A 25,494-nucleotide genomic window follows, 5' to 3' on the forward strand; every position below is an offset into this window, starting at 1 on the left:
CAGACTTCGAAGTTATAGAGTACTCCACAAGAGAAAAATAATGTATGTGGTTTATAATCCAATTTATATGATATAAATTTCATATATCACAGAGATATGTCTTGCATCTACCAGAATAGCTAAGCCTTGAGAATTTAGGAAAATAGATCACCATGTACTAAGTGCCATGTTCAATACTAGGCAGATCACAATATCCATGTAAGTATGAATTATTATGAGTTCTGTCTTTTGCTTTTCCATGTTTCAAAATTAAGACTAGTTAACAAAAGGTGCAGAAAATAAAAACTTGGCAATTTTGGTCTCTAAGTATAAGAAACTTACAGAAGGAGTGATAGCAGTGTGTGAGTATGAGTGTGTGTGTGTGTGTGTGTGTGTGTGTGTGTACGTGCTAATGAAAAGGCAGGCAGGTGAAAAGTTGGCCATTTGAATGAATTCCAGGGACATTGTCTGGGGCATTAACTAAGCAAGATGGTTTGTAGTATGAGTTTGTAGGTATGAAAACATTGCTATTCACAACTGACTTCCCTCTGCATTAAGTGGCCCAATGACTGATATTTGGTTGAACAGTTCTTGGAAGGAAATTAATCCCTTTTCACATCTCAACCGGTTTCTGAGTCATTTTGATTCCAAGATCAAGGGACTAGACTGCCACATGTGTTCTATGTAACACCAAATGCTTGCCTGGGCTCCAAACTCAATGGTTATCTGTTTTTTTTGTTTTGTTGTGTTGTTTTTGTTGTTTTCCCCTCACATTGGGATGGATGATGGTTTAGGAAGAAAGGATGGAGGTGGGCTCATGTTTTTGAGAACCTAACACATCAGACACTTTCTTAGGTATTTGACATAGTGTGCATTCTGTTCTCCCCCACCCCACCCCAAGTGGCTTCTCTCCCTTATTCTGGTCACCTTCTTATCATCTCTGCTGCTGCCTCCTTAGTCCAAGCCACCTAATCTCACACCTGGATTCTTGTAGTTTCCTCTAAACTGACCTCATTAATTTCACTCTGGCTGCACCTGTATTGTAGTCTGAACATAATAGCCAGATGACCCTTTGGAAATGCAAGTCTGATCATGTTCCTTCTTGCAGAAACACCATGGGTTCAGAAGGGGCTTTTATAAATTAGTAAGAGACACCCTGTCTTCACGACAGTTCACTTCTCTCTGTAAGTACACAGTCATAATGACTGAGGGCAGGCCTTTTGTCTTTTTCTATTCTTAGAGGCTAAAACAAAGTCTGGCACATGGTAGGTGTATAGGGCATAGTAGGTGAATGAATAGGTGATTAAATAAATGAATGACTTCATTGACCAATCCTCAGAACAACTCTGAGAGGTAGGTTATGCACTTTTTTTTTTTTTGAAATGAGGAGAATGGACTTCAAGCAAGTGCACACAGCATCATCTGATTGACCCCAAAGCCTTTCTTTGTACCTTCCACTCCACCACACTGCCTCCTTCATCCTGAAAACGGATGCTTGGTTCATAGATTTCCTCAGAGTATGAAATGATCCGTAGCAGGTGTAGCCTGGGCACATGACCCCAGGGACAAGCAATGGCTAGACTTCGCTCTCCTTGGTAGTGGAGCGTCCACAGCCTACTCATTTGGAAATCAACCCAGAATAATCTTGCCACCCCTTGGCCAGTACTTCGTATCTATTACCTTCGCTATTTTAGAAGAAATCTTGATCTGGACCTGCCCGTCATCACACTGCAGCCCTTCCTGCAGACTCTGCAGTCTTTCCACCTCCGGGTGGGTGCCTGAAATCCACAAGGGGAGACAGATGCACGAGTTCAAAGACCCCATAGGGTTAAAGAGGTTGGCTCTACTTTGATATGACCCTAATTTAGCTGCTGGATGCTTTTAACCAATGCACGAAAGCCTGTCTGATGAAAGGCTGGGCACAAGAGCAAACACGGATCGAGCAATTTCTGCTTGCTGGTACTGGGCTGAATCCTCTGCATACCATGATCTCGTTTATTACTCATAAACATTATCTGAGGTAGACGCTCCTGATTTTGCAGACAAGAAAGCTGATGCTGAGAGCTATAAAGCCATTTGGCCACAGCTATCCAGAGACTAAAAATAGGAGAGTCCGAATTTGAAGCCTAGTCTGCCTGACACCAAAGCCTAGGCTCTCACTCTTCTGCTTGTACTGCTGTCTCTGTTGGAGTTCCCTTGAGCAGTAAGCGCTTCTGGAAAAATGGAAGTGGGGAGGTAACTATTGCAACAAGAACATCAGCAATGTTGTAACTGATTTTAGAAACCAATTTATAAACTCAGACCTAAACAGTAATAATTTTCTCTTTGTTGTTTGAATGGAGGGTAACCGTGGAAACTAACACCTGAACCCTTCTATGGAAGGCAGCCCAGCCCAGTAGAGCATACATGGACTTGGCAGTCAGACAGACCTGGGTTCACAGCCTTGTTCTACTACATTCTGCAGCTGGTAAATTTCTTACCCTCAGCTCACTCATCTGAAAACCGAGTTTTAAATGGGTATTTAATTTAGCGTCACACTAGTTACTTGCATTCAGCAGGTATTTAATAATCATACCCTCTGCCATGCTATTTGATCCATCAAGGAAAAGAGTTAAAATAAATAATGAAGTATGGGATTTCTTATTAACAAAGAATATTTGAGAACCTGAATTTTGCATGTTTTAGGAAATTTTGCTTGTTTCAGGAAAATAAAGGATGCTAAAGGAAGAGTAGGTAGAGCAATAATAGAATTGAAATTCCTCTCTTCCTCTGAAGTTCCTCCCTGACACATATCTTCTTTTACTAGGATGGCCTTACTCATTTTTTATTTTCTGGCTTGGTGCAAGCATGTATCCTTAATGAATTATCTTCCCATATCCCAAAGGACTTTCATACCCATTTTTACCCTGCTGAATAGTTTTTTTTTTTTCTTTTCTTTTCTTTTCAACCAACTAACCAACCACTCCCACCCCCTAAACCAAATCCCACCTTTTGGCGTTAATATACTTTCCTTTCTTTCCTTTTTTTTTTAAACTTTTTTTTTTTTCAGAGGATTTTATTGATTTGACAGAGAGAGACACAGTGAGAGAGGGAACACAAGCAGAGGGAGTGGGAGAGGCAGAAGTAGGCTTCCCATTGAGCAGGGAGCCCACTGTGATCCCAGGACCCCAGGATCACGACCTGAGCCGAAGGCAGACGCTCTACGACTGAACCACCCTGGTGCCCCTAATATACTTTTCTTATGTGAATTTTACAATTGTAATATCTCTGTGCTTCCAGCATAAGAGAAGTGGTTGACACATGGAAAGAAGTTAATAAGCATCTTCTGAATCCCTAAAAGAAAGAGGAGTGGAACACAGGTGTGAAATGGCACTAAGCCTAGACCAGTGTTCCTGGCAGTGCCTGGGCTGCACAGAAATGCACATGCGCCCTACAGGGACATTTTCCGGGAAGCAGCTTCTGCTTTAACTGGGAGCAAGGCCCTGATTTGTCGGTTTCAGCCTGAGACTGAGGTTTTAAAATTCCTTACATTTCTTGATATTGTCACTCCACATATACTTGGAGAATAGACAAAGTCCTGTTCTGGAAGCTGGAAAAACCTCCACAGGTTTGTCCTTCTTAGAGGACTTTGAGAATCACTTAGCATTGTAATTGTAGTGCGATTTCCTCCTGAAGAAATCCACGTGATAGAGGAAGCATTGCTCTACTCCCAAGTGTTCAATGATTTAAATCACAGCAGTTTTACCTATCTCCATGGACTTTTATGATGTTTTGGTGTTATTATCTTTATTTTTAAAAATAGAAAAACAGAGCCATTGGAGAAAAAAGATCCAAAACAGAGACAAATTCTGTGGCATAATTAAGGCATTGGAACACAGAAATGGCTGAACTGGGGAGAGAGAGGGACAGAGAGAGACAAGGAGTAAAACCGAGAACAAAAGAAAACAGGTATCTTCTCTTCATTTGTGGGTTTCTCATCTTTCCCTCACCTTTTATACAGAACAGACCAATAGTGGAGCTAGCGGCTGCTTGACGGATGGTGGGCAGGGTGTCACAGGAGTGAGGAGCCAGGAGGCCGAGGAGGGAGCCGATTTTAAAGTCCTCTGGTGCCTGCAGGATAAAGAAGACCCCCAAAGTGATGGGGCGGCGTGCCGACATCCCAGGATAGTCCCAACAACACTGGATGTGAAGTCCCTTGTTTTTCCCTGAAAAGTCCTTAGGTTGAAATTGAATTGTGAACCTTCCCTTTAAGGACACTGGAAAAGTGAGCCTGGGAGCTTGTAAAAGCAACCAAATAGTTTAATCCTGGTGTGCTTGCCACCCCCCGGGGTTAGGAGCTTCCTCTTAGGTTCTTTTTTGGGAAGCACCCCATTCTGGGACTAGAGCTTCAGCATGCAGGGACTTTGGATTCCAGAACCCTCGAGATCCCCGTGTTTGCAAGCAATGAAATCTACTCATTCCAGGGGATGGCTTACCTCGATATCGTTTGTCAGCACTTTTGCAGTGATCTGGAAGGCTCTTTCTCTTTCCCAATCTTTTTGTGAGACAAGCCACATTCGGAGAAGCTGTTGGTCAAAGAATAAATGTTCTTTCCTTAGTACTTGTCATAGTCACTCATTCCCATTCTTCTGCCTCTTGTGCTCTCTCTGTCTCTTCTGAAATAGGGCGCTCACCTCCCACAAACAATTCTTAAGTGGACTGGCCCTATGCGATGGGTTAAATGGGTCAGGCTGGACATCTCCCTGTGAAGAGGATGAGGTAGATTCTGGAGGGCTGTTTTGCAGCACAGATGAGGGAATGTGGGAATCAGTTTGAGCAACGGCCCTACTCACATTGAACATTTCTTGGCAGTCCTCCGCTTTCACATTATCCCACATCATGGTCCTCAGCAGCCTTCCTAGGGCATCCATGGATCTTTCATAGAGGAACTGAAATCCAATGTGAGCATGAGCGTCAGGCTGAGGCTGGAGGGTAAAGTCCCACTGTAGCTCTCGAGTCTCCTCAGGCCTCACCCCTACGCACATTGATGTGCTCCTTGTCCTTGTCTGTCTCGCCTTCATCTTTGAGTTTTTCCAGAGGTGGAAGGGGAAGCAGCCTGCGAATATTTTCTTCGAGAATATTTAGGTGGTCATTGAGTGGGAGCTGAGGTTTCAGTTTACTGGAATGAGAACGATGTGGAGGGATAGGTATTAAGATGACAAACAAAACACAGCCCAGAAGAGTTCCCTGCCAACCACATCTAAGTGGTCAGATATGCTTGCTGACATGTTGGAATGTTGAGGGGAGTAGTGACAGAAGTAGGGAGAGGTTGGGGACATAGAATCAAACTGTACTGTTGCGCATAGTCAACACACCTCATTTCTAATTTTTTTAGAGTAATAAACAATCATCATTAGCGTTGTGTTACTTAGTCCTTTATTATATGATCTGTGATAACATTAACCTACTTGTTTTTTCTAGTGCTCATGGGTTTTGTGTGTGTGTGTATGTTTGTGTTGGGGGAGATTCTAAGTTTGGAGCAGTTTTATCAATTTCATATGATTTCTCATGTTATAAGTAGCATCACACATACTGAATGTACCTATAGTAAAGTGGCTAGACTCTTCCTCCACTTCCACTCCCTCCCTCCCTCCCTCCCTCCCTCCCTTTCTTCCTACCTTCTTTCCTCCCTTCATTCCTTCCTTCCTCCCTCCTTTCCCTCCTTCCCTCCCTCCCTTTCCTTCCTTCCTTCCTTCCTTCCTTTTTTCGTTCCTTCTTATCCTTATTCCTTTCTTTCAGTCATTTACTATAAACATCATGAGGATATGAACAAACCTAGACATAACTTGGAAAAATGCAAATGTTTAATAAACATGAAAATCCCCATGTATTATTTAATAAATGTAAATCAGGACAATACACTACCACTTGTCAGCTATCAAATTATTAAAGAAATTTATGAGACTGGCGCACTGCCTAATGCACTAAGGAGGTAGGTAGCAAAGAAATTTAAAATGATGACATGGTGAAGTCCCAAAAGTTCATTTTTGATTTTGTTTCCTTTGCCTTTGGAGACATATCTTGAAAGAAGTTGCTGTGGTCAAGATCAAAAACTTCTGCACAGCGAAGGAAACAGTCAACAAAACAAAGAGGCAACCCACGGAATGGGAGAAGATATTTGCAAATGACACTACAGACAAAGGGCTGATATCCAGTATCTATAAAGAACTCCTCAAACTCAACACACACAAAACAAATAATCACTTCAAAAAATGGGTAGAAGACATGAACAGACACTTCTCCAAAGAAGACTTACAAATGGCTAACAGACACATGAAAAAATGTTCATCATCATTAGCCATCAGGGAGATTCAAATCAAAACCACATTGAGATACCACCTTACACCAGTTAGAATGGCAAAATCAACAAGACAATAAACAACAAGTGTTGGAGAGGATGTGGAGAAAGGGGAACCCTCTTACACTGTTGGTGGGAATGCAAGTTGGTGCAGCCACTTTGGAAAACAGTGTGGAGATTCCTCAAGAAATTAAAAATAGAGCTTCCCTATGACCCTGCAATTGCACTACTGAGTATTTACCCCAAAGATACAGATGTAGTGAAAAGAAGGGCCATTTGTACCCCAATATTCATAGCAGCAGTGGCCACAGTCACCAAACTTTGGAAAGAACCAAGATGCCCTTCAATGGTTGAATGGATAAAGAAGATATGGTCCATATATTCATGTTTCACATATATACAATGAAGTATTATGCCTCCATCAGAAAGGATGAATACCCAACTTTTGTATCAACATGGATGGGACTAGAAGAGATTATGCTGAGTGAAATAAGTCAAGCAGAGAGAGTCATTTACCACATGGTTTCACTTACTTGTGGAGCATAAGGAATAACATGGAGGACATTGGGAGATGGAGAGGAGAAGTGAGTTGGGGGAAAATGGAGGGGGAGACAAACCATGAGAGACTGTGGACTCAGAAATAAACTGAGGGTTTTGGAGGGGAGGGGGTGGGGGGCTGTGAGCCTGGTGATGGGTATTATGGAGGGCACGTATTGCATGGAGCACTGGGTGTGGTGCATAAAAAATGAATTTTGGAACACTGAAAAGAAATAAAATAAAATGAAATGAAAAAAAAATGATGACATGGTCAGAGAAGGGGGAAACTGGTTCTCTCATAGGGGAGTAAAAGTCAGTACCAGCTGGGATAGGTCTATTGAAAGTGTTAAATATGTTGATACAAGCTGGATAGTCTTTTCATCTTTACTGTCTGGCTGACTTTTAAAAAATTAATTTATTGAGGTATAATTTATGCACAACAAGCTGCATCCATTTAAAGTATGCAATTAAATGAGTTTCACACCCATGAAATCACCACTATAATCAACAGAGAACACCCACATTTTTCCTTATGCCCCTTTGCAGCTCATCTCTTCCTTCACACTGGCCCAGGCAAACATTGATTGGTTTTCAGTCATTAGAGATCACTTTGCAAGTTCTATAGGTGTTCTGTCCAAATGAGGGTAGCCACTAGCAACATGTTGTTATCCAACACCTGAGTGTGGCTAGTTTGAATTAAGACATGCTATAGTTCTAAAACATGCTGGATTGTGGAGAATTAGTGTGAAAAATCATGTAAAGTATTTCATTACATTTTAAAATAACAAATACATGTTGAAAAGATGATATACTGAATATATTAAGTATAATCAAGCAAAATAATTATTAAAATTACTTTGTCTCTTTTTTACTCTTTTAAAAGTGACTGCTAGAATATTTTAAATGACATATGTGACTTGCATTCTATTTTTACTTGACAACACTGTTTTAGAGCCTAGTAACTCTTAATTCATCTTCAAGATTTATTTATTTGAGCTTCCTTCAAACTTCATTTATCTTTGTAAACATGGCAATCTGTGCCTTCCCTTAAGTTGCTTCTTACTGCATTTTAGAGAAATTAGGTGGGTATGTTTTGCATCTATTTTACTCGGTAGGCAAGGCCATATTTTGTTAATGATTATCCTTTTTAAATCTAGCTCCACGCCTGATACATGGATGACACTGAATAATATTTATTGAACCAAATTGTCAGCTTTTATAATCAAAAGTTCAGAGAGCACTTTTTGCACAAAAATGTTCACCAAAATATTACTGAAAACTGACAAATATATACAAAATATACAAATATACAAAAACTGACAAATATAACAAGGGGTGGTTGGTTAAGTAATATGAGACATACTATACAATAAGTTATTAAGCAGCCATTAAAAATGGTGTTTGTGGGTGCCTGGGTGGCTCAGTTGGTTAAGCGACTGCCTTAGGCTCAGGTCGTGATCCTGGAGTCACAGGATCGAGTCCCAAGGGTATCCCAAATAGCCAAAATAATCTTGAAAAAGGACATAGTTAGTTTTCATTCAGGTCATGATCTCAGGGTCCTGGGATTTGGCCTCAAGCTGGGCTCTGAGCCTAGTGGGTAGTCAGCTTGAGATTCTCTCTCTCTCTCTCTCCCTCTGCCCCTCACCCTGCTCATGCATTCTCTCTCTAAAATAAAAAAATAAACCTTAAATAAAAAGAACCCAGAAAAAAACAAATGTTGGCAAAAATATGGAAAAATGAGAATCCTTATGCACTGATGATGGGAATGTAAAATGGTGTTACTCTTATAAAAAGCAGTATGGTGGTACCTCAAAAAAATAGAATTTTTGTATAATACAGCAATCCTACTTTTGGGTATACTCAAAAGACTTGAAAGCAAGGTCTAGAAGAGATATTCATGGGGTCCATGTTCATTAGTGTCACTATTCACAGCAGTCAAAACATGAACACAACCCAAGCATCCATTGGATCAATGGATTACCAAAATATGGCATATGCATTAAATGGAATATTATTCAGCCTTAAAAAGGAATGAAATTTTGACACATGTTTTCACATAGATGGACAATAAGAAATACTACATGATTCCATTAATATGAGGTTAACTGAAGTATGTAATTCATAGAGACAGAAGGTAGAATGGTGGTTGCCAGCACTGGTGGGAGGAGGGGATGGGGAGTTTAATGCATGTAGAACTTCAGTTTTGTAAGATGGGAAGAATTCTTGAGGTTGATTGCACAACAATACAATTGTACTTAACACTACCGAAATATACACTTAGAAATGGTTAAGATGATACATTTTGTGGGTACTTTACCATGATGAAAATATATTTTTTAAACAATGGAAAAAACAAAGTTGGTGACGAATTGGTAATAATGGGGGAATATGTAAGACGAAGTGGGGAAAAAACAGGATGTATAGCTCTATGTAGAGTGGCATCTCAGGTCTGTACTTAACATGAAGAATTAGGTATAAAGACTTGAAGGACATATACCAAAATGTTGAAAATAAGGGGTGATTTTTATTATGTTTTTAAAAGTTTTTAGAGTTTCCAAGTTCTAACAATGAGTTTATATTACTTTTACTGCAGGGAGAAAATATTATTTTAAAAATTTAGTTAAAATCATTTCCTCCTGCAGGTTTAGTGCTACTAACCAACTAAAATATGATTAGGGCTTTCATAATTTTTAATGGGAATATTAAAATTTCCTTCTGCACAGAAACTTCAATTCTCATGTATCAATAAATGTGACTCCTCTGAGTAGTTCTTTATCCCTTTTAGTCTTCGAAGGGTCGGCCTCTCAGTCCTGTAAGTTTGAGAAGAGGGAATATTGGAGGGGGAGACAAACCATGAGAGACTGTGAACTCTGAGAGACAATCTGAGGGTTTTGGAGGGAGGGGGTGGGGGGGGTTGGGTGAGCCTGGTGGTGGGTATTAAGGAGGGCACGTATTACATGGAGCACTGGATGTGGTGCATAAACAATGAATTTTGGAACACTGAAAAAAAATAAAATTAAATTAAAAAAAGAGAGAGAGAGAGAAGCCTCTCTTTGGGAAAAACAAAACAAAACAAAACCAACCAACCATTGATGAATTGTGTTCATTTGTGGGGAGGGTACACTGGAGTATCCACTGATTGATAAGTCAGTTGATCAGAAAGAGGATCTTGGGGAGGAAATTGTTTTTTTTTCAATGAAAGCAAGAAAACTTCTCTACCTGAGGTATCTGATGGCGATTAAGGCTTTCCACCGAACTGGGCTAGCTAGGGAGTCCAGGGGCTCATCCCTGATGAAGTCCTGCAACACAAAGGGGTGAAATATTCTAAAAAGGATGTGGGGAGTTTCCAGATGCAGCTGCAGCCCCATTGGACTGTTGGGTGCCCTTGGTCCATATAATGGGAGAGATCTGTTACCTGGGACTGGTGCGTTGTACCCGTTTAAAAAAGACAGCTCTGACTCTCAGTAACAGACTTTTCAAGACCTTGACCATGTCCTCTCTTCACACTTACCAGCATGTAACCCAGCAGCACCTCCTTGTATGAGAACTTGAATCCCTGATCCTCAACATCGTAGACAGCAATACCAATCTCAGTGACAGTTCTTGTGAAACTCATTTGCAGATCCATGTCCTAAAGCAAAATGATTCACAGTGCAAACCAAAGTCCTGGGTTCCACACTTGGTTCTATAAACTCAGTTCTTGACCTAGGGTTGAACTTTGTGCCCAGAGAGAAATGAGAATCTCTCTTCTTTAGCTCTTTCTACCTCAGTCTAGGGTCAAAGTTGCAGGGAAGTTAAAAACCAAGATCAAATTCTACTCTCACCCTCCACCCCTGTCCCCCATAGATTGAGGTTATCTACAGCAGTGGCTTTCAAACTTTTTGAACCATTAAGTACACAAACTGTAAGAAACAATTTACAAGTCCACTCTGTATTTACATGCAGTATATATATATATGTGAACATATATGTATAATAACTGAAATGAAAGTTTTATGATACTTTTTGTTGCTAAATGTAATGTACTCTTCTATTTCTCTTTTATTTCACCACAAAAGTTTGCTGGTTGTGATCTATTCGATCTGTTAGATTGATTTCATGGTCTTCTCGTGGGTCATAGTGCATGGTTCTAAGAACACTGCTCCAGGTTCAGTATAACTCTCAAACCCACCTAGAACCAAATATAGCTCTCTGTTCTGTCTTAGATTAGGCTCAGGGATCCTGGCTTCAGGATCAGATTGATTAGTCATATATCGGGATCCTTTCCTCTGGAATCAAACTAAGAGGACATCTGTGCTACTGCATTTCCAGGAAGCATGTTATGTATTCAAGTATATCAAATATATTGCATACCTTGCTCATCACAGACACGCCCAGAACCTGAAAACCAAAGGCAAAAGCAGATACTAGAGCAGCAGTTAGAGTTCCCTCCTCCAGGAAAAAGACCCACCCCCAACCTGAAAACAACAGCTAAGCAGGACACTGAGTCTTCCTAAAGGGCAGGGGCTGTTTGCATCCTCCCCCACTTCCAAAGAGAGACCCTGTACATTGACAGACTATTCCCCCAGGGGAGTCTAATCTATAGAAAGCAACATAAAGAAATCAAGCCTTTGGGTTTCAAGCCTCATGATTTAAAGAGGTTCTACCAAACTTCGGTAAGAAGAAAAGTAGAGGCTCTTGGCAGAAGGAGCAGTGAAAAGCTGTAAAATGAAAGTTAATAGGGCAGCTGACTTTGGAACTGGGACACAATCAGTTCTGCTGGGATGCTTGCCTTGGAAAAGGAAATTTGTCTCATTGAAATTGATATGTGAATACTTCTAGTATATTCTGAATTTTGTGTTTGCTTATGCACAGTTTTGTCCATGACAGCAGAAGGTGAGCTAGTTGAACTGACTTGTGTAGGAATAGTCACACGAACACCTCAAACATGTCAGTTGATTCAGTTTACCGTGGTATGAGCTGCTTTCCATTCAAATCTGACATTCTAGCTGATTTCAGATGACCTTTCTTCCCATCACCATTTCACAATAACTCATCACTTTCCCAAGTGCACTCAGGTGTTTTTCAAGATAAGTGCCATGTTTTTTTTTGTAGTGTTTCTGAACTTCTTAGATGGTCTTCAAAATTAGATGCCAGGGTCACATGGGTGGCTCAGTCTGTTAAGCATCTGCCTTTGGATCAGGTCATGATTCCAGGGGCCTGGGATCACGCCCTGTGTTGGGCTCCCTGCTCCATGGGGAGCCTGCTTTTCCCTCTGCACCCCCCACCCCCTGCTCATGCTCTCTCTAGCTATCTCTCTCAAATAAATAAGTAAAATATTAAAAAAAATAAAATTATATTCCTATTTTTTATATGTCATTGGTGGGGTTTTTGAATGTTGTGCCCCTCCCTCATTTTCTCCATAATCCCTGTGTTTTTTCTTCTTCTATCTTGTGTATATGTTGTGCTATGGAAGAATTGACTGTACCTTGAAAGTGTACAGTCATCCTTATCTAAAACATCTATATCTCCCTTTCTCTTGTCTTTTTATCATAATTTGCCTCAATGATTGACTAAAATTAACACAAACCATCTTTTTTTCAATTACGTTTTCAATTATGTTTTGCTTATTAAATTTTGGATACATCAGAATCACCTTTTGGGGGGGGCGTGTTAAAAATACAGATTCAGAGATCCATCTCTGAAGACTGGGATTCATTAGGGATCTCTGTCTTTAACAGGGCTCCAGGTCATTTTCAGACAACTGAAGTGTGAGGATCACTGTCCTATTTCCTCCCACTAGCATATACTTTATCTGTGATATCACGAATTCCTTATGATTCCATTCTTATCACATACACACATGAATACATGTCAAGAACAGATTTATCAAACAGGTGGGGTGTGGAGAGCAAGAAGTGGAGATAAGGGAGCATAAGGTACAATCTATAACATCAAGGTGTCGACAATCTAATGTGGGAGCAGATGTGCACATAATCAGTAAAAGCTTCCGGATGGATAAGAATCACTTCTAAATCTCTTAAAAATACAGATGTCAGATTCCAACCCAGACCTACTGAATCAATCTCCCTGAGAAATGGCTCTGGGAAGCTATATTTCGAACTTGAACCCAGAGTGATTTTTAGGTGGCTAACCTGGTACTACTCAGCAAAATGGCCAAGTTGACAATATATCTAAAGCACTTTATTAAAGATATAAGAAGTACTACAGGGGACAGAAATGATCAGATGAATTCCAATTCAGTTGTGGGGTTCTGAGGCAGGAATATTCCTGGCATGTTTGAGGAACATCAAGGACAGTCAGGGTGACTGGTATGAATGTGTGTGTTGGCGGGGGTGTAAAATGGTACAGCATGGGTAGGTTAATTAATGATGTATTTTTATTTGTTTAAAAATACATGTATTGTGGGGTGCCTGGGTGGCTCAGTGGGTTAAAGCCTCTGCCTTCTGCTCAGGTCATGATCCCAGGGTACTGGGATCGAGCCCCGTATCGGGCTCTCTGCTCAGCAGGGAGCCTGCTTCCTCTTCTCTCTCTCTGCCTGCCTCTCTGCCTACTTGTGATCTCTGTCTGTCAAATAAATAAATAAAATATTAAAAAAAATACATGTATTGCACTTCTTATTTGTGAGGCACTGTTTTGGGTGGTTTATCTATACCACGTAAAAAGTTACACAACCACCATTAGTAACATTTCAGAGACTATAACAGGGAAGTAATGAAACAGCTGCTCTAAAGTAGTACTGGAGTAATTATTTTAAGTTCAAACTTGGGGGAGAACACTATGGGTACTTGATCTAGGAAGGTATCATAGGCCATGAACTACCTAAGGCCTTAGAAAAGAAACAAATTACCTGACCCTGTTTCATAATGAATTTTTCTGTTCTCATCTTCCAAACTACCAGGTGCTATCTTGCCTTTGGCCTGTATCCTTTGAGCATGAATATTCCCATGAGGTGAGCCCCTCCAAGGTTTGGGAACCCTAGCCTGGAAATCGAGGCACCTTGTGCTCGCTGTTACCTGAGAGCACTGGCCATAAAGAAAGAGGACTTGGGAAACAATGTCTTGATCAAGCCTGGTGAGGAGTTGACCCTTGGGAGCATGGAGGGCCACGGCTCCATAGATTACCATGACATCAATCTTGGTCAGGCTCTTTTTCCCAGAAAAAATACCCTGAAAGAGAGACATGAAAACTATGACTGAAGGTGTTTCCTTTCCTCCATGTTGCTTCCTAATTCTATGGACCACTACAGGGTTTAAGAAATGGGACTGGGATGATGAAAATTAGTTTAAAACTGATACTCTTGCTTGTCAAATTTAAACACATGGGACTGTGTTGTGGCTCTCTTGGGCTTTAAAAGAGGTCCCTGTGAGAAAGCTTGGGTTATTTTTTATTTATTAAATCCCCTTTCTTCAGGGGAAGGGCAGTGTACACAGTGGAAACTGACCATGAGGCCTGAACGGCTGGTAGAGGGACAAACGGAGGCACACAAAGAAATCATTAGGACCTTCCAGGTCAGCACTAGTGACAGAAACTGGAGGAGACCTGTTAGACAGCTGGTCATTCTACAGGGTCCAGGCTTGGGCAATTCTCACCTGGAATAAAGACCTGGGGACAGGGACAAGTATGATATGGAAAAGGATGTTCACTGAAGGAATCAGTGTGGTTTGCCCTTGCTGTGACCAAAAGCTTTGGAAGAGAAGGTTAGTCTTTTTACCTTACATCGATTCATGAAAAACTTTTCCCGATCTTGGAATGTTTTAAGAACTTTTAAAACAGTATCCAAGTGGCTCTCAGCACAGTATCCTAAAATAGATGTTATTCCCTAAAGTCAGAAAAGATAGGAATTTTGAGTTTAACCATTCATTTATTCAAAAAATATTTATGGAGCACCCGTTATGTGTCAGGCACTCTTCTAGGTGCTTGGGACGCAACAGTGAACACACACCGAACTCCCCATCCTTGTGGTGCACACAACCAGGGGAAGTGACAGGGAAGTGACATTAAATAAACACATAAATTCAGTAAACATGTAAATATCTAGTACTTTGAGGGTGACACATGCTATGGAGATAAGGAAAACAAGGAAAGAGAATAACTGCTGCAGGTTAGGGGGAGTTCTCAATTAAATAGGGCAGATGGAGAAGGCTTCATAAACAGGGGTGACATTGAGCAGTGTTCTGAAATAAAGGAGGGAGCAAGTCATTGGACTGTGTGGGAAGGAGAGTTTCAAACAGGATGGGGAAAATGGTGTTAGAAAAATTGCCAAGAGCAATAAGATAACAGGACATCTGACAAGGAGAAAATAAATAACATAATAAAAAAGCAGTTTCAAAAATTCAGTAAGTCTAGTGGTTTCTGAACATTTAATATGAAAGAAAGGATCGTGTAAACATCTCAAAATTTCTGAGGAGAATGTATAACAAAATATACTACAGGGTTTTTTTTGTTTTGTTTTGTTTTTTGTTTTTTATACTAGGTGGTCTTTATTAGCCCTGGGAGTTTTTCTTTTAATTTATTTTTTATTTTTTAAATACATACACTCTCCTTTCTCCACATTTGCAAACATTGTGCAGCCTAGCCAGGGTAGGGAATGGCAAAACTGCTTTGAAAAATCTCCCCAGGTTAGGCTTATGTTTTCCCTAGGTTGAAAATCCATGGTATGTAAGGTTATTTTCAGGTTGTAAAGTCAATGATTTTGAAGCTTCTGATCATATAAGGTCAAAATATGTCAAAAATATTTATTAAGGATAATTGAAATTCATTTTGCAATATTTTTACAAATCTGGTTAAATAAATGAAATATTAATCTGAGGATGCTGGTTCAATATTCAAAAATTAGTCAACATGATACACCATATCAACAAAGGGGTAAAAACAATATAATCATTTCAATAAATGCAGAAAAAATATTTGACAAAGCACAACATCCATTCATGATAAAAACCCTCAGCAAGGTTGTTTAGAGGGAACGTACCTCAACATATAAGACCATATATGAAAAACTCACAGCTAATAACATACTCAATGGTGAAAAACTAAGAGCTTTCCCCCTAAGATCAGGAACAAGATAGGAATGTTCACTCTCACCACTTTTATTCAACAAAGTACTAGAAATCCTAACCATAGCAAACAGGCAAGAAAAAGAAATAAAATGCACCCAAGTTGATAAGGAAGCAGTGAAACTTTCACTATTTGCAGATGACATGATATTATGTATAGAAAGTCCTAAAGATTACCAAAAACCTAGTAGAACTGATAAATACATTCAGTAAGGTCACAGGATACAAAATTGGTATACAAAAATTGGTTGTATTTTTACACAGTAATAATGAAATAGCAGAAAGAGAAACTAAGGAGGGGATTATGCTAAGTGAAATAAGTCAAGCAGAGAAAGACAATTACCATATAGTTTCATTCATATGTGGAACATAAGGAATAACACAAGGGCCACAGGGGAAGGGAGGGAAAACTGAATGGGAAGAAACCAGAGAAGGAGACAAACCATGACAGATTCTGGACTCTGGGAACTGAACTGAGGGTTACAGAAGGGAAGGGGCTTAGGGGATGAGGTAACTGGGTGATGGATACTAAGGAGGGCAGGGATTGTGATGAGCACTGGGTGTTATATGCAACTAATTAATCGTTGAACACTATATCAAAAACTAATGAGGTACTTTATGTTGGCTAACTGAACATAATAATAAAAAGAAAAAGAAATTAAGAAAATAATCCCATTTATGATTGCACCAGAAATAATAAAATTATTATATTAACTATACTTAATTATTAACTATACTACAGTTATTGACTTAGTTAATATGGTAATTAACTTAGTTAATATAGTAATTAACTTAGTTAAGTATAGTTAATTATATTCAGTCATTAACTATAATTATTAACTATACTTAGTTATTAACTAAAACTTTAGTAAACTTGACTAAGGAGGTGAAAGACTTGTACTCTGAAAACTATAAAACATTGTTGAAATAAGTTGAAGATGACACCAATGGGAAGCTATTCCATGCTCATGGGTTGGAAGAACAAATATTGTTAAAATGTCCATACTACCCAAAGTAATCTACAGACTTAGTGAAATTCCTATCAAAACACCAACAGCATTTTTCACAGAACTAGAACAAATAATCTTAAAATTTGTATGGAACCACAAAACAATTGGCAAGAGCAATCTTAAAAAAGAAGAATAAAACTGGAGGTATCACAACTCCAGATTCAAGTTATACTACAAAGCTGTAGTAATCAAACAGTATGGTATTGGCACAAATATATACAAATAGGGACATAATTATAAGGTCAATTAATCTTTTGACAAAGGAGGCAAGAATGGTGCTGGAACAACTAGAAAGCTACATATAAAAGAATGAAACTGGACCACTTTCTTACACCATACACAAAAATAACCCAAGATGGATTAAAGACTTAAATGTGGGTCTTGAAACTATAAAAATCCTAGAAAAAAAGAGCAAAGGCAATAATTTCTCTGATATTGGCCTTAGCAACATTTTCTGCCTATGCCTCCCGAGGTAAGGGAAACAAATGCAAAAATAAACTATTAGGACTACATAAAAATAAAAATTTCTGCACAACAAAGGAAAGCATCAATAAAACTAAGAGACAAACCACAGAATGGGAGAAGTTATTAGCGAATGACATATCTGATAAGGGGTTATTATTCAAAATATATAAGGAACTTATAAACTCAACAACCAAAAAACAGATATCCAATTAAAAATGGGCAAAAAACAGACATTTCTGCAAAGAAGACATACAGATCGTCAACAGACACATGAAACGATGTTCAACATCACTCATCAATAGTCAGGGAAGTGCAAATCAAAACTACAATGTGATACCACCTCACACCTATCAGATGGCAAAAATCACAACCATAAGAAACAAGAGTTGGCAAGAATGTGGAGAAAGGGGAACCCTCTTACACCGTTGATGGGAATGCAATTGGTGCAGTTACTCTGAAAAACAGTATGGAGTTTCCTCAAAAGGTTAAAAATAGAAGTACCCCATGACCCAGCAATTGCACTACTGGGTATTTACCCAAAGGACACAAAAACATAGATTTGAAGGGACACACCACTCTGATGTTTATAGCAGCATTATCAACAGTAGCTAAGTTATATGGAAAGAGCCCAAATGTCCATTGACTGATGAATGGATAAAGAAGATGTATTATAATATTTACTTAACCACAGAAAGAATGAAATCTTCCCGTTTGCAATGCTGTGGATGGAACTAGAGTGTATTATGCTAAGTGAAATAAGTCCATCAGAAAAAGACAAATACCATATGATTTCACTCATATATGGAATTCAAGAAATAAAACAGATGAACATATGAGAAGGAAGAAAAAGAGAGAGGGAACCAAATCATAAGAGACTCTTAATGATAGAGAACAAACTGAGGGTTGATGGAGGGAGGTAGGTAGGGGATGGGCTAAATGAGTATTGTGATGAGTATTGGGTGTTACATGTAAGTGATTAATCACTAAATTCTACACCTGAAACCAATTTTACCACATGTGTTAACCAACTAGAATTTAAATTAAAAACTTGAAAAGAAAAAAAAGAGAAAAAAATAATAACATACTAAGTAAAAAGTAAGAAGTCAGAACTTCTGCTAAAATCCATCCATCAATGATATCAAAGATAACAAATAGTCCTTTTCTGAATATAGTTTCACAGTAGATACACTCTATTGCACTCTTAGCAAAGAATCATTATCCAATTAGAGTTGGATACAGAAGTTGGTTCCTGAAAACTCTTCACATTAACATCAAACAGAACCCATTGCTTGATAAAAAATGTCTGGAAAGCAAAACATTTTAACTCTTCCCAACTCCTCCCCACCCACATATATTCAGATATAGAATTTGGAAAATATAAATCAAAGAAAATTAATAAAAAACCAAAATCATCCAGAATCTTCCACCCAAACATAATGACTATTTAATATTTTGGCATATTTCCTTCCAGTTTTTATAATTATAAAAATTAGGATCACTTTCTATATTCAGCTTTGTATCTTCATGTTTTTGACTTAATATTAAAAGCACTTTTCCATATTGCTAAATAATTTTCAAAAACATGACTTATGATTGTGTAGTATTTCATGGATGATACACCATATTTATTATAACCATCCCCCCACTGTTGGACACTTCCACCATAATAAATAATGCTGTGATCAATACATGTCTAAATCAATTAAAAAAAAAAGGAAAACAGAACTACCCTATGATCCACTAATTGCACTACTGGGTATTTTTCCAAAGAATACAAAAACACTAATTTGAAAGGATATATGCACCCTTATGTTTATAGCAGCTGTATCTATAATAGCTAAATTATGGAAGCAGCCCAAGTGTCCATTGGTAGGTGAATGGATAAAGAAGTTGTGGGGGGAAAAAATATATATATATATACATACATATATATAATGAAATATTACTCAGCCATAAAAAAGAATGAAATCTTGCAAATTTGCAACAACATGGATGGAGCTAGAAAGTATAATACTAAGTGAAATAAGTCAGTCAGAGAAAGATAAACACCATATCTTTTCACTCATATGTAGAACTTAAGAAGCAAAACAAAACAAATGAACAAATGAACCAAGGGGAAAAAAGAGAGAGGGAGAGAGAGAGAGAGAGGGAGAGAGAGAGACAAACCAAAAAACAGACTCTTCACTATAGAGAACAAACTAAAGGCTACCAGAGGGGAAGCTGGCCATCTCTATGTCCTCTTTGAAAAAATGTCTATTCATGTCTTCTGCCCATTTTGTAACTGGATTATTTGCGTTTTGGGGTGTTGAGTTCTGTAAGTTCTTTATATATTTTGGATACTAATCCTTTACCAGATATGTTATTTGCAAATATCTTCTCCCATTCTGTAGATTGCTTTTTAGTTTTGTTGACTGTTCCCTTCACTGTGCAGAAGCTTTTCATTCTGATGAAGCCCTAAAGTGTATTTTTGCATTTGTTGCCCTTGCCTCAGGAGGCATATCTGGTAAGAAGTTTCTACAGCTGATGTCAAAGCGGTTACTGGTTGTGTTCTCTCCTAGGATTTTAATGGTTTCCTGTCTCACATTTAGGTCTTTAATCCCATTTTGAATTTATTTTGTGTATGGTGTAAAAAAAATGGTCCACTTTTATTCTTTTGCATGTTGCTGTCCAGTTTTCCCAACACCATTTGTTCAAGAAACTGTCTTTTTTCCATTTGATATTTTTTCTTCTTTGTCAAAGATTAATAGATCATATAATTGTGGGTAGTCAATTCTGTTCTATTGATGTGTGTCTGGTCTATTTTTGTGCCAATACCCTACTGTCTTGATCATTACAGCTTTATAATATAACTAAGTCTGAAAATTGTGATACCTCCAGCTTTGCTTTTCTTTTTCAAGATTGCTTTGGCTGTTTGGGGTCTTTTGTGGTTCCATAGGTAAAGGGGTTTAAGAGTACACATCACGATGAGCACTACGTTATACACTTGAAACTAATATAACACTGTATGATAAATATTCTGGAATTAAAATAAAAAGATAATGAAGCATTGATATTTAAACAGGGAAGCACCACTTTTCTGACAAATTCTGTTTGATTATTTTGAATGTATCCATGAATTCTTGGTAAGTAAGACATTGTCATAAGACCTGCCAGTGGCTTTCCAGATGGAATTAATTGCCATTTTCATAAGAGGACATTGAGAGAAAGGGGTCCCACCTGTCGCTGATCCCCCAGTTGGTTGGGAGCAATCAGAAATTCCTTAACCTGTGAGCTTACAAAGTCTATATCTTGGCAGGATGCTAAGGTGGTTCCCAAGGCTTTCCAAAGGAATTTCTAAAAGACAAAAGATAAGCAACAGCATGTTAAAGATTGGAAAGAAAAACTCCAATGAAAAGTGGAAAGTGTTAAAACAGTCATCCAAAGGAAGGAAATTTAGCTACTTAATAAACATGTACTTCTAGTATTCTCTTGCTGAAAGTGTTTTCTCCCCATCCCCCCCTCCCCAGCAAGACTGTCCTTACCAGTGCTCTTTCCTATTCCTCTAGGCCTTGTGCTGAGCCATGATAATACCTTTTACTCTTTATTGTAACATTCAATTTTCTTGTTTGTCTTTGTGCTCAGCATTTCAGTTCTCCATAACAGAGGGTCTTATGGTCACTCTCAGTGTATAGTCCCTGGTAGCTAATAAATGTTCAACAAATGATTTTAGATGCATATATGAATGAAAATAAGATTATTTGAAGATGATGTCATCAGATATTCTCAACCTCCGAAGTATATCAACTTATTTTATTTAGGAAATTTAACCTATAATAGTTTTGAAAATAATACTTTGCCATCTCTACTATTATCTCTCTCTCAGGAGTAGGGTGAGTTGTCCAGAAGTGCTATAGCATGGTGTTCAGGTGAAGGAGAAATGCCATACAGGAACTTTTACATACATGTTGTGTCTTTAGTAAGGGACTCTGAGTGAATCAGGGAAGGAAAACTCTCAATGAAAGAACACTGACAAGAGAGTATGTGGGAAATCATTCTGTGGCTTCCACATCCCTTAGAGTTGGTGAGAATATTGGATTCATTACACAAGCCCTAATATGGTTACCTCTGTAATGTCCAGATGGAGAAAAGGTGAGCAGAACAGACATGGCTTCCTCTTCTCTTTCATTACAAGCCATACAAGATTTAGAAGTAAGGCTGAGGGAACGGGGTAGCATAAGAGTGGCATCTGTTTGAACACCACAACATATGCCTGGATGTGAATACGTGTATGTACATGTGTGTATACATGTGTGTGTTACATATAGAACAGATCTGTAGTCTTGTGGAAGTAAGATACAAGGAAAATATTCACAAGAGAAGATACTTGCCATATGGCTAGAAAAATGAGGTCATGAAGTCCTAATTTGTTTTCTAGGACTCAAATCATTTGTAGCTGTATAATATCAGATTGTCATCTCCTTATTTAAAATGTCCATCTGGTCACACACAGGAGAAAAAACTGGCCAGTTGCAGGTTTATTTCAAGGACTCTGCAGGGCCTGAAGGATTGTAGTGATTGAAGTGGTCATTATGGATCAGAAGGAATCTATGGCACAGGAGGAAAGGAAAACCTGGTAGCAACCAGTAGAGTTCAGTTAGTCCATTCAGGAGAAATTGTACAGATCAGTGCAGCTAGGGGTGAGCGGTGTGCATGAGGTAACAGAATAGGAGGAACAACTGCCCGGGTAAGAACCTGATGAGGCAGCACCCATTGCGCTCTTGGATTTCCAGGCAAAAAGCCCCCATGACAATGTAAACTATGATGAGAAAAACTGTGTACTGCACAGGAGTAAATATTAATTAGGGTTAAAGCTGCTAGAGTCTTGTTTAACTCCACCTTGGAGGAAGTACAAGAGAGAGTCTGGAAAAGTCCTATGTTGCAGGAAAAAAACCCAGTGTTATGAAGGGGAATTTTGTGTAAAGAGTTGGCCTCAGGGCCTCCCCTTCCCCCGTACTGATGAGCTGTTGCTTCTCTGCTGATGGTGGTCAGATTCAGTGTATCGTGCATTCTTCCTTTGAGACTTGGAGAGGAATTCCAGAAATCAGGAACCCAGAACTGGGAAAAAATGTGGTCAATTGCAAAAACAGCCAGAGCCTTTCTATCTCACCTCTATCCATGCCTCCTTACTGTGAGAGTTTGCAGCTCCTCCTATTAGTATAGTCTATTTTGCCACTCCTCCAGTCTGGGTTGGCCTGGTGATTTGCTCTGGCCCACAGGAAGTGGCAGAAGTAACAGTGTGCCTCTTCTGAACCTAGACCTCAAAAGACCTTGTATACTTCACGGCCACAACCATGAGAGCAAGCCTGGGCTGGCCAACTGGAGGAGGAGAGACCACAAGGAACAGAAACAAGTTGACCTAGTTGAGATCATGGCAGACCAGCCAATCCCCAGTATATGCCAGTGGGAGTAGTTGAGACCATATGGCTGCCCAGCTGAGTTCAGCCCACACTGTCAGCCTGTGGACTTAGAAACCAAGTAGGTAGCTATTGCTTTAAGCCCCTAGGGGTAGTTTGCTATGCAGCTAGAGTTAACTGGCATACTCTTACTTTCCCGTTGTTAAGTATAATGACTGAAAATCATTTAAGCAGCTCACTGCTTGAATTGCTCTGCCTATCCATATCAACATGACTTTGGACCCATCTCGGGAATCTGGAAGCTGTTGGACAGATGGTATTACATGAGATGCACGAGTCTAGTTTGTATATGAGACGATGAGGCATTGCTCACCAAATCCTCTTGAAGAGCATGTCTGTAGGCTTGATAGACCATGTGGAGAATCAGTACTCTACCAAATTAGAGAATCAACCAGTGAGAGGAATTTTGAATATTGCATAGGAGAGTTGAAAGTTGATAATAAATAATTTGTTAGAACAGACACTTAATACTAGATCTGATGAGTTAGGAAATATTTTTCCAGGAAAAAAAATGAGAACTGTTAGAACCATACTTATAACATTGATCTACTCCTTATTGAGCACAAGTCTTCAGCCAGGTACTTACTTCACTAGGGACTTTATATACTTTATCTTTTTGAAACCTTATATCACCTCAATCCTCAGAGCCTGGTATAATTTCCATTTTAGATGAATATACTGAGGCTCCAGAGAGGTTAAGTAACTTTCTTACACTTACATACATAGTAAACCGCAGAAGCTGGATTCAAACCCCTTTTAGAATGAATGGCTCCAATGCAGAGGGTTAGGTAGAAGCCATCTGGGGACAGAGGAAGGAGACAGCTGGCCTTTGAGCATTCTTTTAACTCTCAGTTTTTGTTAATTTGTAGTAGATTGTTTCTTGTAGCCAGCATCACAAAACTGGCCCAGTGGAAACCAAGATATAAACTGGCATTAGGGGTGCCTGAGTGGCTCAGTGGGTTAAGCCTCTGCCTTCGGCTCAGGTCATGATCTCAGGGTCCTGGAATCGAGCCCCGAATTAGCTCTCTGCTCAGCTGGGAGCCTGCTTCCTCCTCTCCCTCTCTCTCTCTCTCTCTGCCTGCCTCTCTGCCTACTTGTGATCTCTGTCTGTCAAATAAATAAATAAAATCTTAAAAAAAATAATAAACTGACATTAAACCAGTGCTGTGACAGGTACCACTATTGGTCTTCATTATCTACTTTTCTCCCTTCGCTAAAACAGAACACCTGAATTTCAGCCAGGTACATATCTATCTTAAAGGCACTATATTACTCAGGTTTCCTTGTAGACAGGTGCCGTCCTATGAGTAATTTTTGGTTAAATGCGAGGTGAAGAGAAGGTAGCATTTTTTTTTTCTAGTGATTTCTCCTTCTTTTTGGTGGTAGACAAATTGGAAGTTGAGCAGCTATGTTAGGTGATAAGGTAGAAAGTAAGTCCCTTAGTTGAAAAACCAACCTTCTCAAGGGAGGTGTTGCTGTAACTGCCCATTTGCTCCTTAAAATCTCGACTCAGTTGAATGGTCCAAGCTACATCACTGATCTTCCATAAAGATTCTTTGAGTAACTGTTGCAGGAAGTGGAAGTTAGATATGAATACAACCGCTTAGTGTGCTTTCTTAGTACTTTCCTGTTACCTTAATTTTTTAGGTATAAATATATAGTAAATGAGATTATTCCTTTTCCCATTAAAAAAAAAAAACCTCATTATTTCCCTTCTTATTAAGTAAGAGGGAACTTACCCTCTTATTTTATAAGTTTATTTATTTATTTATTTTTAGTAATCTCTACACACAATGTAGGGCTTGAACTCACAACCCTGAGATCAAGAGTCACATTCTCCTCCAACTGAGCCAGCTAGGCGCCCTTTTCTTTATTTATTTTAATAGCTATATGCTGTTATGTTCTGAATTTCCAGTAAGAACAAGTTATTCAGAAGGTGGAACGAACTCCGTGTAAGTGCCTTCCTTTTTCCTCTTATAAAAAATTACCCAAAGTCTTAAAATAGAAATTAATCCACTTTGAAACTTAAATTGAAGTTAACATTTTTCAAGTTTTAAACAGATTTGGAAAAGCTTTATTTGTCAATGTTAGTTTGTTTTACTACACACTAAAAGAAAAAGAAAGGACATTTTTGGAATAAAAAGTTAAAATGCCTCGAAGAACCAATTAAATGTGCAAGTACATTTTGCTAACTTCGACTCTAGTAACTAAACATTCCTAGTTTCACCAATTGTTCTGAGCCAAGGCCTCAGTCAGCCATCTGAACCTATTTCCTTCTTCACTGAACAATTCATAAAAAGGTGTTTTTGTCTTTTTGGAAGACAAAATCCATTGCAATTTCTGAAGTCCTTTATTTCTCCTGTATTTTCCCAACTTTAAGTTTAGAAAAGGACTTTTGGTGTCAAAGCCCATGAAGATTTCTAGGTATTCTCTTAGGAGCTCATTCAGTGAGTGGGCCCTTTGAAGAGAAGAAATTAAACAGCCTTGGAAGTCTGAGAGAAGGAGGTACATGCAAACAGTTTTGGGAGAAGGCTAAATAGAAATACACTCAAGATTGGAAGAGGGAAAAGAATGTTCTCAAGGCTTCCCTCTAGAGAGAAAACTTTCCTACCTAGTTGGAATAGTTACTTTAAAATGGTAACTGGGGAAAATAA

General features: G+C 38.9%; 1 protein-coding gene across 4 annotated transcripts in view; it reads right to left on the reverse strand.

Annotated features, from left to right (window-relative positions):
• MROH2B (maestro heat like repeat family member 2B) overlaps nucleotides 1-25,494 on the reverse strand; it is a 65,124-nt gene that overhangs the window by 15,836 nt on the left and 23,794 nt on the right. For 3 of the 4 annotated variants that reach the window (XR_007127736.1, XM_047731656.1, XM_047731657.1), the window contains 13 exons: nucleotides 24,297-24,404; nucleotides 20,604-20,720; nucleotides 14,568-14,675; nucleotides 13,870-14,022; nucleotides 11,207-11,233; nucleotides 10,365-10,484; nucleotides 10,073-10,152; nucleotides 5,002-5,137; nucleotides 4,812-4,907; nucleotides 4,653-4,721; nucleotides 4,455-4,544; nucleotides 3,969-4,089; nucleotides 1,660-1,757 (listed from right to left, as the gene is read on the reverse strand). Coding sequence is in view for 3 of the 4 variants with exons in the window: in XM_047731656.1 (XP_047587612.1) it covers nucleotides 1,660-1,757; nucleotides 3,969-4,089; nucleotides 4,455-4,544; nucleotides 4,653-4,721; nucleotides 4,812-4,907; nucleotides 5,002-5,137; nucleotides 10,073-10,152; nucleotides 10,365-10,484; nucleotides 11,207-11,233; nucleotides 13,870-14,022; nucleotides 14,568-14,675; nucleotides 20,604-20,720; nucleotides 24,297-24,404 (1,323 nt within the window). In the remaining variant the exon portion in view is untranslated. The remainder of the gene's footprint in view (nucleotides 1-1,659; nucleotides 1,758-3,968; nucleotides 4,090-4,454; nucleotides 4,545-4,652; nucleotides 4,722-4,811; nucleotides 4,908-5,001; nucleotides 5,138-10,072; nucleotides 10,153-10,364; nucleotides 10,485-11,206; nucleotides 11,234-13,869; nucleotides 14,023-14,567; nucleotides 14,676-20,603; nucleotides 20,721-24,296; nucleotides 24,405-25,494) is intronic. The other variant, XM_047731658.1, reaches the window with a different exon arrangement.

The sequence above is a fragment of the Lutra lutra genome, chromosome 5, assembly GCF_902655055.1.
Source record: "Lutra lutra chromosome 5, mLutLut1.2, whole genome shotgun sequence".
Lineage (NCBI taxonomy): Eukaryota > Metazoa > Chordata > Mammalia > Carnivora > Mustelidae > Lutra > Lutra lutra.